This window comes from Monodelphis domestica, chromosome 1 (genome assembly GCF_027887165.1).
Source record: "Monodelphis domestica isolate mMonDom1 chromosome 1, mMonDom1.pri, whole genome shotgun sequence".
NCBI classification, from domain to species: domain Eukaryota; kingdom Metazoa; phylum Chordata; class Mammalia; order Didelphimorphia; family Didelphidae; genus Monodelphis; species Monodelphis domestica.
In genome coordinates this window covers 341,901,204-341,916,634 of record NC_077227.1, presented here as the reverse complement: position 1 = coordinate 341,916,634, position 15,431 = coordinate 341,901,204, and the positions used below count along the sequence as shown (strand labels likewise).

At 37.6% G+C, this 15,431-nt stretch overlaps 1 protein-coding gene across 4 annotated transcripts in view; it reads right to left on the bottom strand.

Annotated features, from left to right (window-relative positions):
• Positions 1 to 15,431, bottom strand: part of ARHGAP26 (Rho GTPase activating protein 26) — a 577,883-nt gene that overhangs the window by 238,724 nt on the left and 323,728 nt on the right. For all 4 annotated transcript variants that reach the window (XM_007473811.3, XM_007473809.3, XM_003339558.4 and 1 more), the window contains exon 12: positions 8,667 to 8,703. In XM_007473811.3, the coding sequence (XP_007473873.1) occupies positions 8,667 to 8,703 (37 nt within the window). The remainder of the gene's footprint in view (positions 1 to 8,666; positions 8,704 to 15,431) is intronic.

Sequence of the window (15,431 nt, the reverse complement as noted above, 5' to 3'; positions counted from 1 at the left end):
TGTGGGCTGGCTAAGAAAAGACTCTCAGTTAAAATACTGAAGGAAATCTATTGTACAGGGATAATGAGAAAGAATACAGGGCTTTGGAGTAAGAATTCTCCAGTTCAAATCCCAGCTCTGTTACCTATTAGGTGACCTTTAGCAAGTCACTCTTCCCTCTCCTATAAAAAAAGGGAAGTGGAACTAAAAGGTCTTTAAGGATCAGTTTGGTACCAGTTTCCCCATCAGCCTCAGTTTCCTTCCCTGTAAAACAGGGATAATAATGACAGATCAAAATCTCTCTGATAACTATCTCACTCTAAGCATAGAATGGTGAGGAGAAACAAGAGAATGCTTGAGAAAATCCATCCCTTCCGAAAACCTCTGCCCCTTCAGAGGTGCAAGATAGCACACCATCTGACTATTCTTCTGCAAGGGTGATACCTCTCAACTAAATATATTTCAAGATCATTGCTGGCAATGGCTGCTATGTTGAACACATGACTCCCACAGAAAAAACAAGGCAGAGAAAGTTAGCACCCACTGGGAGCTAGAGTCACCCCAGCTCACCTTGCCTATGGCTCTCTTAAGAAAAGCAACAGCCATAGAAGTCTTTCCTAGAGGAGGGGAAAAAAAAGCAAAGAAAGAAAGGGGCATGAGGGGGTGGAAATAATGTAGGAGGAGGAGTAAGTCATCTGCCGTTTTATCTGTCAGTCCTGGCAGGCAAGGATGGAAAGCTTGAGATGAAGGGATGCTCAGCTGACTGCCCTGAGAGCCAGAGAAGCATGGTGCATGGGAGGCCAGACTAAAACGCCTATTAATGCCTTCACTCCTTCTCAGGTTTAAAAGGGGAAATGTTCTATTTATAAGCCATGAACCAGTGGGGACCTGGCAGCAAACAGATGGCTGTGATCCCAAAGGGATCCTATTTACTGCCGGTGTTCCCCCTCTTCCTCTTAGATCAATGATGCCTTAATTGTGATGAAACTCCCATGAAGGCCTGGATATAATTGAAAGAAAGTTATTGGGTTTTTTTCTTCTTTTCCCTTCTCTCCTTCACCACTTTCAAGGGGTAGTCTGGCATCCCACTGGTTCTTAAAAAACTTTCATAAAGCTATTTCTTTTCTTCAAAGATCTCTATGAATTGCATGTTAAAAAAAAAAAAACTATGATAGAGGAATCACTTTGATCAGTGGTGTTGCCATGGGTCAATATTCAAATCAACAAGATATATAGGAGAATCTTGGGGCAAGGTGGTTCAGTAGATAAAGAGCTAGGACTGAAGATGGGAGGTCTTGGATTCAAAATTGATCACAGATACTTCTTAGCTATATAACTCTGGGCAAGTCATTTAACCTCTACTGCCTTGGAACCAATATTTAAGATTGATTTTAAGACAAAAGGTAAGGGTTTAAAATATATATTTTATTATGTACATGTTTTGGATTATATATATAGTCATATATTAATATTATATATTGTCAAATAGGAAAAAAGGTAAGGTTTAAAATATATTTTATTATGTATATGTTTTTAAATTATATATTGCCTTATCTATTAATATTATACACTATCATACATAAGATAAAAGGTAAGGGTTTAAAATATATTTTTATTATGTGTATATTTTTCAATTATATATTGTCCAAATATTATACATGACAAAAGGTAAAGTTTTAAAAAATATTTTTATCATGTATATATTTTTCAATTATATATTGTCATATCTATTAATCTTAAATATTATCAAATAAAAAAGGTAAGGTTTAAAATATATTTTCATTATGTATATATATTTCAATTATATATTGTCATATATTAATATTATATATAAGACAAAAGATAAGGGTTTAAAAATATTTTTATTACGTGTATATTTTTCTATTTCAATAATATATTTTAATTTCAATTATATATTTCAATTTTATATTGTCTTATGTATTAATATTACATGTCATATATTATATAAAAGGTAAGGGTCTAAATATATTTTATGCTGTATATATTTATCAATTATATATGACAAAAGTAAGGATTTAAAACATATATCACAGCTATGTGAGGATCTTGACGATCCTTTCCCACATGAACCAGACCACCCCTTCCCCTCTACAGAAAGTGGCTCTCAGAAGATGCCTCTGAGGAGCTTGCCCTAAATTACAGCCTTAGAAAGGAGGCGTGTGCACTGCTGAAACACTCCATAAAGCTGCTTCTGTTTTGTTACCTAATCCTTGTAGGAGTGCTGCAGGCCAGGTTAAGGTTCTGAACCTGCTCCCTAGAGAGTAAACACAGAAACGTGACTCTTGGGTTGCCAGCCAGGCAAAGAGGAAAAAAAGGAGTGAATTTTCTCCAAGCTCAGGCAATGGCTTTTTTTTTACTGGTGCCATCAAGTCATATAGATTTAGAGCTGGAAGTAACCTTTGTGGCCTTCTAATTTACTCTTTCATGACAGTTGAGGAAATTGAGGTCAAGAGAGAGGTTAATTGACTTAACCAAAGTCATATGAGTAATAAATAGTAAAGCAGGGATTCGAATTCCGGTCTTCTGATTCTAAACCATTTCCCCCCCATTAAGGAGGGATGAAGAACACTACTCCTGAGGCTGACTTACTTAGGCAACGTGTTGGAAGAAAATAACTAGTATATGTTCTAGTACCCAGAAGTCAGAATGACTGATCCTGTGCCAAAGGGTCTATTCAGATCTAAGGCAGCTCTGCAAACCCAATTTCATCTAGAGGGAAGAGAATCAAAGTGTCTGCTATGATCAGAATATGGTTCTGGCAACAGCAATTCCTAGTGAAAGGCAGGATGGAAATGACTTGGAAAAGTGCTCTATGGAGGGAGACAAGGTTAAAAGACTGCCGGGAGGGGGAGGACTGAGGGGGGGGAGAAAGAGGTTAGCCTAGAAGAGAAAGGAGTCAAATGATGACCAAGTCCAAGTATCTGAAGAGGTGAATAGCTTTCTTGGGCTTAACATCAGATGGTGGAGCTCAGAGCAACATTTAGAGTGGCAGAGAGGAAGATCTCAGCTTCATATGAGGAGAAGATTCTTAACAATAAAAGCCTCTGAGGGCATCTGGGTGGCTCAGTGGATAGAGAGGCAGATCTGGAAATCGGAGGTCCAGGGTACATATCTGACCTCAGACACTTCCCAGCTGTGTGACCCTGGGCAAGTCACTTCACCCCCATTATCATAGCCCTTATCACTCTTCTGCCTTGGAACCAATACACAGTATTGATTCTAAGTTAGAAGGTAAGAGGAAGATTAACTTTGAGGTACCTTCTAATTCTGAGATTTGGGAACGCTGTATGATCTTTATAAGCGATCCTTTTGAATATGCATGGCCCCCTGGCCCTGGTGGAAGGTCAAAGACTGACTCAGAAGGTCATACTGCCATTTCTACTTGTTTTACTGGCTAGATTAGGACAAATTATTTCCATTTTCTCAGATTGTTCTCTTCACACTGCAATGTCACTAAGGTTAATGATATATTGACAAAGCCCAATAAGCTTCTCAGAATTTTTTGAATACAACAAATTCTCATGGTGGAATTTGTACATAAAAGGAAATGTGGCCGGCAGCAAGGTGGCTCACTGGATTGACAGCTAGGTCTAGAGACCAGAGGTCCTGGGTTCAAATCTAACCTCTGATACCCTCTACCGGTGTGACCCTGGGCAAGTCACTTGACCCCCCATTGCCTAGCCCTTACCACTCTTCTGCCTTGGAACCAATACACAGTATTGATTGTAAGATGGAAGGTAACGGTTTAAAATAAATAAAAGGAAATTTAGAGGAGAGAAAAGAGGTCTGTGGAGGAAGGTATATTTTTAGCTGCTAAGTGAAAAGAGTCTATTTTCACTCCTTCCTAGAATATGAATTTGATTTTTAGACTTTATTCCATCTTTCACACTTTCCTGCATCTCAATATGCATAGAAAGGGCCTAAAGTATCTTGATCAATAGGACCATTTCTTCTGCTTAGCTCCAGCAGCTTTGTTGTCTGTAACATAAGCTGATTATAAACAACTAAAGGGCAGAGGCGGTGGGCTTTTGTTGCTCACTCCATTTTGTGGGGGGTCAATTTTGGGTTAGATCTGTTATTTCATTAGAATCAGGAAACTCCCTGCCAAGAAAGTCACTGCCACTACCAAAGAAGGCAGGCACGTGCGCGCCAACTGAAGCCTTTTCTTAAAGAGGGCTGCCTAGAATCCTCAAAGCAGGTCCCAGAGCTATTATAAATTAGAGGTAGGGATTGAACCCACGTCTTCCTGGCTTCAAAAGAAGTTCTCCACCCATGACGGTGTGCTGCTGCTCCACCTGTACTCTTCCCCTGCTCCCTGGAAGATTTTTACTAGAAGCTTGAAGACATAAGAATGGTCTAAGTAGGGTATACATGGAGAAAAAGTAAACAAGGCAAGGAGCAGAGCAATAGGACAAAGTTTTTCTTTTTTGACAGACATGGCTGGGCTTGGCCTCCAAATGAATAAGGAGGCAAATGTTTCTTGGACTGGGATAGAGTTAAGCTACAGAATTCTAGTCAATAGCTGCCCTGAGGAAATTAAAGCCATGGAGTGAGATTAAGGGATATATATCACCACAGATGGGGAGTCTGCAAGTGGGCTACAGCTTGTGATACTTATTTCTGTAAACAGGCTAAACATGAATAGGTAAGAAGGCTGTGACATTTATTGATGTTGAATAAATCCTAGACCTGGAAGGAACTCTACCTCGGGCTATGAGAGTTTGTCCTTTACTAATTCTCCTAAATTAATCCTATCCTCTCTGAAAAACTTTTATAGCTTCATGACTGTTCCTCACGTGGTGTTTTAGGAAAATAGCAGGCTGGTGGCCTGTCCCTTCTCTCCTTCCTATTTCCTTCAAACAACTCTTTTAAAAACAAAAACAAACAAATAAAAAAACTAAAAACTAAAAAAAAATACCTGTCTAATCCTAACCCAGCAACTTTATTTCAAGTTTTAAAAAAATTGGGAAAGGCAAATTTAAATGTATACTGTAATAAGATAACAAAGTAAAACTATGATGGCAGGGATGCTTAGCCAAAGCCCTGTTCTGTGCTTCTTGGAAGTTATTTTTTTTTTCTTTGAGATTCAAATTTAGTGAACAGAAAATCATATCTTTTCTCCCTCTTTCTAAGAAGATGAATTTCCAGTCTTCCTTAATCTTAGTGTCTTTCTTCTGAGATTATATCCAAATTACTACCTAAATGTGTGTATGTGTGTGTGTGTGTGTGTGTACACATACTTGTGTCTGTCTGTCTTGATTATAGATGATTATTTGGGGTCTCCCAGTCAGTCAGGCAATGAATATTTATTAAGTACCCATTATGTATCAAAACACTATGCTAAGCACTGGGAATACAGAAGATGACAAAAGGCAATCGCTAAGGTCAAGGAGCTTACAAATCACCATCACTGGAGAGCATGACCTTTTTGAGGGCAAGGACTGCTTTTGCTTTTCTTTTAGCACTTAGCAACATGCTAGCACATAGTAGGTGTCTAACAAGTGCTTATTGATTTTACCTGACTCATTGAGATTAGAAGAAGAATTAGAATAAGATAAAGAATTAGGAGAAAATGGAAAGGAAAAAGATCACTGAAAGAATTTAGCTTTCCAAACAACAGATTTCCTGGTGAAAGGATGACAATAGTGGCAAATGAAATTGAGGGCTGTTGTTTTATGCTGTGGGGGTGAGGTGGCGTAGGGAGGGAGGTTCTTTCCAGATACCATGATTGTAATTATATGGCCATATTCTCTTCTTAGTGTGTGGCAGTTTAGAAAAAAACAACACTCAATAGGCCCCATTCATGATGCCATTTTACATACATACATTTTCTTTTTCTCTCTCTCTTACTCCCTCCCTGCCTTCCTTCTACCTTCCCACCCCATTTATATCTAAGGAGAACCGAGTCAATGAAAAGTGGCAAATGAAGCCTAAAATTTAGGGGTCCACATCTAGGTGTGTTTTCTTGGATGACTTTTTTCTCCTTGTCACTACACTGAATATGGCAGCTAGGTAGCTCATTGGATGGAGTGCTGGACCTGGAGGTAGGGAGATCAGAGTTCAAATCCAGCCTCACACTTATTAATTGTGTGACCCTAAAGGCAAGTCATTTGACCTCTATTTGCCTTAATCTACTAGAGAAGGAAATGGCAAGCCACTCCAGTATCCTTGCCAAGAAAACCCTTTGGACAGTATGGTCTATGGGGTCACAAAGAGTCAGATACAACTGTATAACAACAACAAATACACTGAGATCCTGAAATAAAACTTTTGGACTCAGATCCCTGCTGTTTCCTTTCTTGGAATGTCAGAAGTGGAAAAAGTGAACAAGAATGTTAAAAGAGCCAGTAAATGTCACAGACATCTTACCTCTGAGAGTTCTGATTATAATAGGTAGAGTGGGTGTAAATGGGAGAGAAAGTACCCATGAGAAACAAGATGAAAGATTCTTTAGTTTAACCAGAATGTATGCAGATCACATCATAAAACAAAAGTTGTTTAATAGTAAAGAATTTAAATTTCTAGAAAAAGTCTTCATATATGCAATTATTTTAGGTGGAAGGCATTTTTATGCTCCTCCCTTATTTACCCCCCACCCTTTGATCTAGCAAAGAATTAATCACTAAGCAAAAGATGACAAATTGCCTGAATGAAAAACAGTAATAATAACAATAATTCACATTTATCTAGCACATTGAGTTATATAAATTCCTTTCCCAAGAATAATCTATGAGTCAGATAAGACATGAATTACTGTTCCCATTTTATAGAGCAGAAAATGGAAATTCAGAAAGGACAAGAAATTCACCCATATTCCTATATCCAGGCTGTAGCAAGACTCAGGTACTTTAGGAAACTCTACATAGTGTCAGCAAATGAGCTGCCCACAAAGATAGGCCAGTCAGAGATTCTACCTCTATAGGGTTGTTGTAAGACTCAAATGAGATCATATGTGGAAAGTGCTTTGAAAATCTTAAAGTGATTGGCAGCTATTATTATAATGCACTTTCTCCAGATTTAGGAGAGGTGGCAATAGATCATAGGCACAGATTTTCTGTTTAATGGCATCTATTCATAGCTACTCCAATTTTTCTCCAAGGCTTTATTTATTACAGTAGCAGTACATCCCAGTCTGTAGGAATGATTTACCTTCTCTCTCCCACCTCCCACACTCTTCCTGCATAATTCTATTCCATCTCCATCCCCATCACTACCAAGAGGGAAATAAAGTACCTTCCCTAATAGTTTAACCATATCCCAAGCTGGTTGTCACTGGCAGTTAGCAATAATGGCCCTGAACCTTGGAAGGAAAGGAAGGTGTGTAGGAAATTTGAGCAGATTATGTAACCAAATATGGTGCTTACTCAATTTTTAGGATTATTATTCATACACCTAAGAGTTTGAAGAAGCATGTTTACTAATCAGTATTATCTACACAGTTATTTACTCTTCCTGGCATTCTGGGAGGCTAAAAATTCAGGGAGGTCTATGCCACATAGAGCTGTCACAAAGAATAGCTAATACTTTTCCATTAATTATCAATAGGAAAGATCAATTCTCTCCTAACTTTCCAGATATAGGCTAAATTAATGGAAATTACATATTTAAAGTTTTTTTTGGGGGGGGGATTCTTGGGTTTGCTTAGTGTTATTGTTTTTTTTAAAGGGCTAGGGTGGAGCGAAAGGGTTCTTTTTTGGGGTAAGATGTTATTCAATCAAGGAAAGAAGAAGCATGTTTCTTTGAACTCTTGCTACCTAAAAGGAATCTGGTTTTACTCTTTTTTTGAGGGAATGAAAAAGAAATTTTAAAGTCATATATCTCTGTGAGATCTGGGACAGTTGCTACAGAGTTCAGAGTCTGAACACTAAAGTCATACCAGTTGCAGTATGGTTATACTGAACCTATTATCTTTTTTTTTTTAAATCCTTATCTTCTGTCTTGGAGTCAATACTGTGTATTGGCAAAAGAGTGGTAAGGGCTAGGCAATGGGGGTCAAGTGACTTGCCCAGGGTCACAGCTGGGAAGTGTCTGAGGCCAGATTTGAACCCAGGACCTCCCATCTCTAGGCCTGGCTCTCAAGCCACTGAGCTACCCAGCTGCCCCCTGAACCCATTATCTTTAAGTGAATTTCAGTGTCCTTTGACATTTTGTTTAACTAGGAAACAAGAAATAAAAGATTATGAACTAGTCAATCTAAGGAACTTTCAAGATTCAGATCTATAACAACATAATCCTGCACCTTCAAATTTCTTTCTCCCCACTTTAACAAAGAGTACCAAAAGAGGGAGAAGCATTATGCAACTAAGTGAGTTATTATTCCTTCTCCTGATCTTGTGAGCAAAGTCATGCAGACGGCACATTAAGATTGGACTTCAGACATGGGCTAGGTCTCCCAGGAAGATAGGTATTATTAGATTAAGTGATAGTAAATGGTGAGTGGAACTCAAATAAGCAAAATTTTGCTTTCCAGTATATTTCATACTGCTTCTCTGATACTGCTAGCAAGAAAAGAGAAGAGAGAAACATTCAATACTCCCAAAATTCGTCTGAGCAAAATTTGGCATGCTCACTGCCCCTCCTGGTGTTCACACAGGGAGTAGCAACCACTGTTTCAATAACCACCCAAGTCCCAAGCCACAAAAAACTTCCAAAGGTAACATACTTACTTCCTTCACTCTGAATGTCTTTGTTTGAGTTGTAGACCTAGAAAAGAAAAGTGAAATCTTAACTCTTTTGATTTGAGAAAGCTAACTTGCATTCATTGGACAAAGACACCCTATCAACTCATTGTAAGTTTGCTCCCCACTCCTCAACTTTGGAGGCAATTTTCTACCATATGTGGTATGAATTCCAACCTAGATGATAGAAATGTCCATTTTTTATGGCTACATTTCCAGAATGCTAGAAAGAAACTTTAAAATCAGGGATTTATGATAATTAAAGGAGGGTTATGTATTCTGTTCAAACCATGGAAAGGTTCATAATAGAAAAGAAAGGACTAAATTAGGTCAGGATTTTAGGAGTCTTAACACTCATTGGTAAGATGCTCTTTGTGGCTTTAGATTCTGAGTCTACCAGTAATACCTTATATGGCTGTATTTATATGATCTCCAAGACAGATTTCAAGTTAAAACATCTATATAAATAAACCAATCAGAGGCACATGAACAATGGTAGCAATCTCAAACAGAATAGATCCCTGCTAGCACAGACTGATTTAAAAAACCACAAATTGAGATTTTCTATGTTGTACTGTACTTCCATTTATTCTGTTCAATATTTCCCAATTACATTTTAATCTGGATTAGGCAGTACAGGGAGTTTTGTAGATAGCCCTGGGGCCTCAAGTATGATCCCAGAAATCACCAAAAACTAAGAGGTCCTTCCTTATATAGGCAGTTCTGAAGTCTTGTGTTCTGAAAGTCAAAATTATTTTCTTGAGGGACCCAAGAAAACTGCCCATAAGCATGGTAAAGAGGAGACAAAAAATTAAATTAGCAATATGTGTTCGATCACATAATGTGATATGATTGGGGTTTTGATGTAAAAGGATCATGCTACTGCAGAACCTGGAAATAGGTCTTGAATAATGACACATGTATATAACCCAGTGGAAATGCTTGTCGGATTTGGGATGGGGGAGGAAAGAGTGTGTGTGTGTGTTTGTGTGTGTGTGTGGGGGGGAGATCATGAATCATGTAACTATAGAAAAATATTAAATATTCTAAATAAAAAGGGAAAAGATTAAAATTAAATTAAAAAATTAAATCAGCAGAGACAACTGTGTTCTACTCCCAATTCTATCATTTATCAGACCAAAAATCTTTTAAACTGCTTTCTCGTCTAAAAATGAGGGATACCATCTAGACTGCCCAAAACTCATAGGGCAATTATGGGGAACAAAAGTTTATCAATATTGTAAGAGTGTTTGGCAAACTGTAAAGCTCTATGGAAATATATTGCATAAACACATGTGTATACACATTACATACAATAAGCATACACATAAAAATTATACATATATATCTTCAACTCATCTAAATTACGATTGCAGGCTCCCTGATGAAAGGCTGGCTTGCAGGAAAATCAACTGTTTAAGATTTCTGGGAATTTCCATTTCCATTCCTACTGAATCAGAAAGGGAAATGCTCATTTCCATTAGTAATGCAGAGAATGAAATTAATGGTGGCATATTTCCCATCTAAGGGCTATGAGAAAGGAAATTACGGTCACCAGGTCTCACTAATCTTCAAAAATTTATTGGGGAAGAGAACAGTTCTTAAGATTTTTTTTCCTGTCTTCTCTAGGGAATATACTGTTAGACTGGGCTTCTTTTACTAGTAAGAAGCCTTCATTCCTGAATTCCTAAGTTCTAGTTCTAACCTTCTAGCTGTACTGCATTAGAATTAAAATAAAAAGCCAAAACATGATTTAGGATACGACTTCATTAAGAATTGAGATTCTCTTTCTTTGAGATTTCTTGTGCATTAACCTTCATCTTGGAAGATACCAGCATTCCATGTGTAAAAGAAGCTTGGTTAGTGAGCTGAAAACTCCTGGAGACAGATGTGCTTGGGACTTCTATGGTTAAGCCATTAATCAATGTCTGGTTTAGGTAAATGAGCCAAAGAAAATTAGTTTTGAAATGGAGCTAACAAAGCATGCAAGCCAGGATTGGAAGTGAATGGCTAGGCTAGGATAATTGAAAAATAGGGAAATAGATTGCTAAAAGATGCCAAAAACTCCAGAGGTGATATTCTCCCTCTGGACATTCTCCTGTGTTGCCATCATCTCAAACTATGGCACATCCAAAGACTCAACGAATGGGGATTGCTGGCAAAGATTCATAAATGTTTTCTGTACCAATGAGAATAAGACCTGTCCATTCATTCTACTTCATTTTTAAATTAAAAATCTTTACCTCTCGTCTTAGAATAAATACTGTGAGTTGGTTCCAAGGCAGACAAGTGTTAGGGGTTAGGCAACTGGGATTAAGTGACTTGCCCAGGGTCACCCAGCCCATTCATTCTTAAGAGAAGAAAAGAAATAATTTACTTTGGGAAAAGAGAATCAGATAGTTCTCTGAATTCCTCCCATGAGGTTAAACATAGAACCTGAGATCCAAGATGGTATGCTAAGTTTTTAATTAATTTGAAATCTTATGCTAATAATAATAGCTAGTATTTACAAAACACTAATGTTTGTGAGAACATTAACTAACATTAACTTGTTTTATCCTCACACTAGCTGTAGGAAGTAGGTATTATTGTCCTCCTTTTACAGATGAGGAAACTGAAGCTAAGAGAAGATAAGCATGTAAGGCAAGATCTGGACTCAGATCATTGTTCTCCAAGTCCAAACTCTATCTGTTGTGCCACTGAGCTGCCCTAATAAGAGCACAAATGACAATTTCTATCTCAAGAAGAAAATGATTCTTGATCATGATTTTCTTATCATTAAAATCAAAATTCAATTCACTCAAAATAAAAGAAAAAAATCCAATTCACTCTAAAACCAAAACATTCAGCACTAAAAACATATGATTCAGCACTTACTATATTCCAAGGTGCTAGAAATAAAAAGATCCAAAGGAAAAAATAAAAACCTTCTATTTGGGATTTCAAGATGTGAACACAGATTTTTTTTCAAAGCTCATGCAAATGAATACAAAATAATTCAATGGTGTAATGAACTCTAGCAACGAAGGAAGAATGGAAGATTCAGGAAAGAACTCATGAGGGAGGTGGTGCCTAATCTGTCCTTTGAGGGAAGCTAAGAATGGGGGAGGGGGGTAAGAGAGTGGTGGAGGAAGACAGATAGACAGACAGACAGACAGAGACAGAGAGAGACAGAGAGAGAGAGAAAGATACAGGAGAGAGTGTGTGTGTTGGGAGGGGAGGGCAGTGAATCATAAAATGTCACAAAATTATTGTCAAAATTTGTTTTTACATGTAATCAAAAGGAAAAAAAATAAGTGGACACTTAGAGGGATGCATTCCTAACCACAGATTTATGGGCCTTCTGCTGAGACGCTTTAATGTCTCCATCTTACTAGGAAAGTGCCTGACTCACCAGATTTCAGTTCCTGAATGTTTAAGCATATTTTGGTGCTCCTTTCAGGATGCCCTAAAGAAGTATCTTCCCAAATGAGTGGCTTGACCCAGGGAATAGCTAATGTGACTGGGGAACATGCATTAGAATCCTGCCTAGAGTAAACACACTTTTTAAACCTGCTTCTCTGAATAAAGTCATTTAGTTTTTAACATATCAATTAAATATTTATTTACTAGATATTAATGTCAGTATGATTTTTTTCAAACTCAACTTCCATAGGCAGAAGAGCAGTGAGCCAGTTGGGGATAAGTAACTTGCCCAGTGTTACAAAATGAATAAACGTTTGAGGCTACATTTGAACCCAGGACATCCCATCTCCAGGCCTGGATCCCTATCCACTGAACTACCTAGCTGCCCCTAATATAGGTATAAAATACTTATAATATATAAGTAATAGAAATATGATTTATTCCAGATAAAACACTTCCAGAAGGAAGATCTTATTTATTTAGGGTTCAGGGTAAAGCACAGTGACAGGTACATGTAACCTAATAACAATAATAGTTTGTAGATACTCATATACTATATTGTATACATTGTCTCCCTTGAGAGAATGTAAGCTTCTTGAGGGCAGGGAATGTTTCTTTTTTGTCTTCATATCACCAGTGACTGGCATACAACAGGAGCTCAGTGAATGGTTACTGATTGATGGAGGAGAAGGAGGAGGAAGATGAAAGCAGCAGTGAGACAAAGTGAGAAAAATGAATCATTTAACATAATAATTTGCCCAAAATCATAGCAAATGAGATTAGGAATAAGGTCAAAGCTTCCCAATTTCCAAGCTGAAACTTGGAAATAACAATATAAGCTAGCAATGAGCAGAGACAAACCACTCTGTATTCCTCAGGGACAATCAGAATAGAAAGCTGATGCTGTAGATAAACATAAAGGCAGAAGACTTGTGCTTTTGATACAAATCATGGTGTACTGCAATTTTCTGAGCTCTCACCCAGATGCTACAACAGGAACATAATTGGAAAAATCAAACAAGAATGGAGTCCCTTCATTGGCTTCCTCTCTATCAACTCTAGATTTGGCAATAAATTCTGTTCACAGCCTCAACCAATCCAATTTACATGTCCCTAGAGAAGGAAAATAGTCTACATACTATTCTAGTTCCTGAATTTTGTTTTACTGGTAACCTTTATTATGTCATTATTAAAAAAAAAAAACTTACCAAGAAAACACACAGAAAGACTTATGGGAATTTTTTTAATATAAAAGAAGGCAATGAGGTTTGTGCTTCTGGGGTACTAATAGATAAAAATTTTGGCTCCATTTGGTACCTGTTTTAGCCTAGAGAAGTTAACAAGTCATAGGACACAAGAAAACAGGTTGGAGCTGAGGGTTAAGCTTTTGTAAAATGGTTTCTTCCAACCCTCACTATTTGAGGAGTGAAAATTGGGCCAAATGCCAATTTCTATCTCAAGAGAAGAGATGATGGTCCTCCCGTCAAAAGACAATCTGTACTTAAGTGGAATGACAGAGGTTGGGAGATGGGTACCTGGACCTCTAATCACAAAGGCATTTCTGACCACAAAAGGTTTGAGTCATGGAGCTTTCCTATTAGTACCACTTGCCACTGGCCAAAAAGAGGAAATGAGATGGTTAGAGCACAGTGTTTGGCATAATATTGTTTCTTAATACGTAGGAGTTCAATGAATGAATGAGCAAGTCAATCAATCAATCATATTTGTCAATTATCACCACCAACTACTCTTTCCTTTCAATATCAGTCCCAATTTCCCTCATCAACTTTGAGATTCTGTCCTAAAATTAAGCCGATTACATTTAACTATTTAATTATTATGATTAATGATAATATAATACCAGCAATAAGTATTACTATTTTGATACAATATTTTCTCTTATGTATTTGGAGCTCAGAAGATGAAGTCTACTATTTTAGTAATATACAATATATACCAGAATATAAAGAACTCGGAAGGCTTTGAGACTTTGTAGAAGCAGAGCTCATCTTATTCTGTTTACTTCAGGGCTCCAGAATCCTCAAAGTCAGTTGTTTTCTTTGGTCTTTTCACTGCATTTTTGTTCTACACACAGTGGGAGTTGGTAAGTGCTGCAGAATGACTAAGTCTGGTTAGAACACAGCCATCTGTATCAAAAGCTGATTATTTATGATACACAGAGCAATCGATCTTATTTGAGTAACTAGTAAGTAGTCAACCAAAGAGAAGAGTCACTTAAGATGTGTACTGGTAAAGATATTCTGTGTTAAAAGTGCTACTGACAAATAGAAAAATTTTATTCATCCTTGTGTGAAGTTAATAGAATCATATTCTATGAAACTAGAAACCAAAGTTTATATTAACATGAATTTCATTTAAAAATATTCCCATGTAATGACCCAATGCTAGTGCTTAGGGAGAGAGAGACAATACCTCTCTCCTTGAAGAGCTTATAATCTTTGTAAGGAAGATGAAATCTAACAATAGAAACCCATATAGGATTGAGAGGGGTGAAGTATTTGGGTGGGCAGGAGAGAAGAAGAACAAGAGGAGTAACAACAAAAGACATTAAAAAAGGCAAGACATATGCCAGAGAATATGTGGGCTGCAGTGGCATTCCATAGCATTAGATACCTCCTGGTGCACTTAATAAATGCTTGTTTGGCAAGTATATTATAATAAAAAAAAATAATAAATGCCAGCTATGAAAGGCCCTTAGCACCCCAAATCTTAAGAGTAACTCAGGGAAAGCTTAGGGATCTCAAAAGCAACCCAAGACTCATTATCTTTCCAAAGGCAGGAATGAAGAACTGAAATGCAAGGGGTTGGAGAAAGGGAACTATTTCTGAGACTGCTTTGGAAGTTCTAATCCAAGTGAATTCCAAATGAACCATAGGATTTCTGAAGGCATCTAAACCCAGAGTAGGATGGGAGAGCCTAGAAATAACTGAATTGTCCATGGATTGCCACGTAAACATAAAATGGCACCCCAAAGTGGCTACAGAACCCCCTTTTCCATTCTCAAGGATGGTTCTAGTCCACAAAACTGAGAAGGCACCATGGGGTTGGAGTACTCAAAGCTAGTGATGACAAATGGCATTTTCCCTAGGATTACTGGGGGAAATTTCTTAAGGTCTCTGTCTTCCTTTGGCAAATGGTACTGTAAAAATTTCCCCAAGACTATGTATCTCAAGGACACATCATTTTAATCCACTGCTTCTTGTAGGAGCCTGCTGTGCATAGGCTAACTAAGGAAGTAGTAAAGAAAGCAGAATTTAAAAAGCACTGGCTTTGGGGTCAAAAGACTAAGATTCAAATCCTACCTAGACCTGAGGCAATTTAACCTCC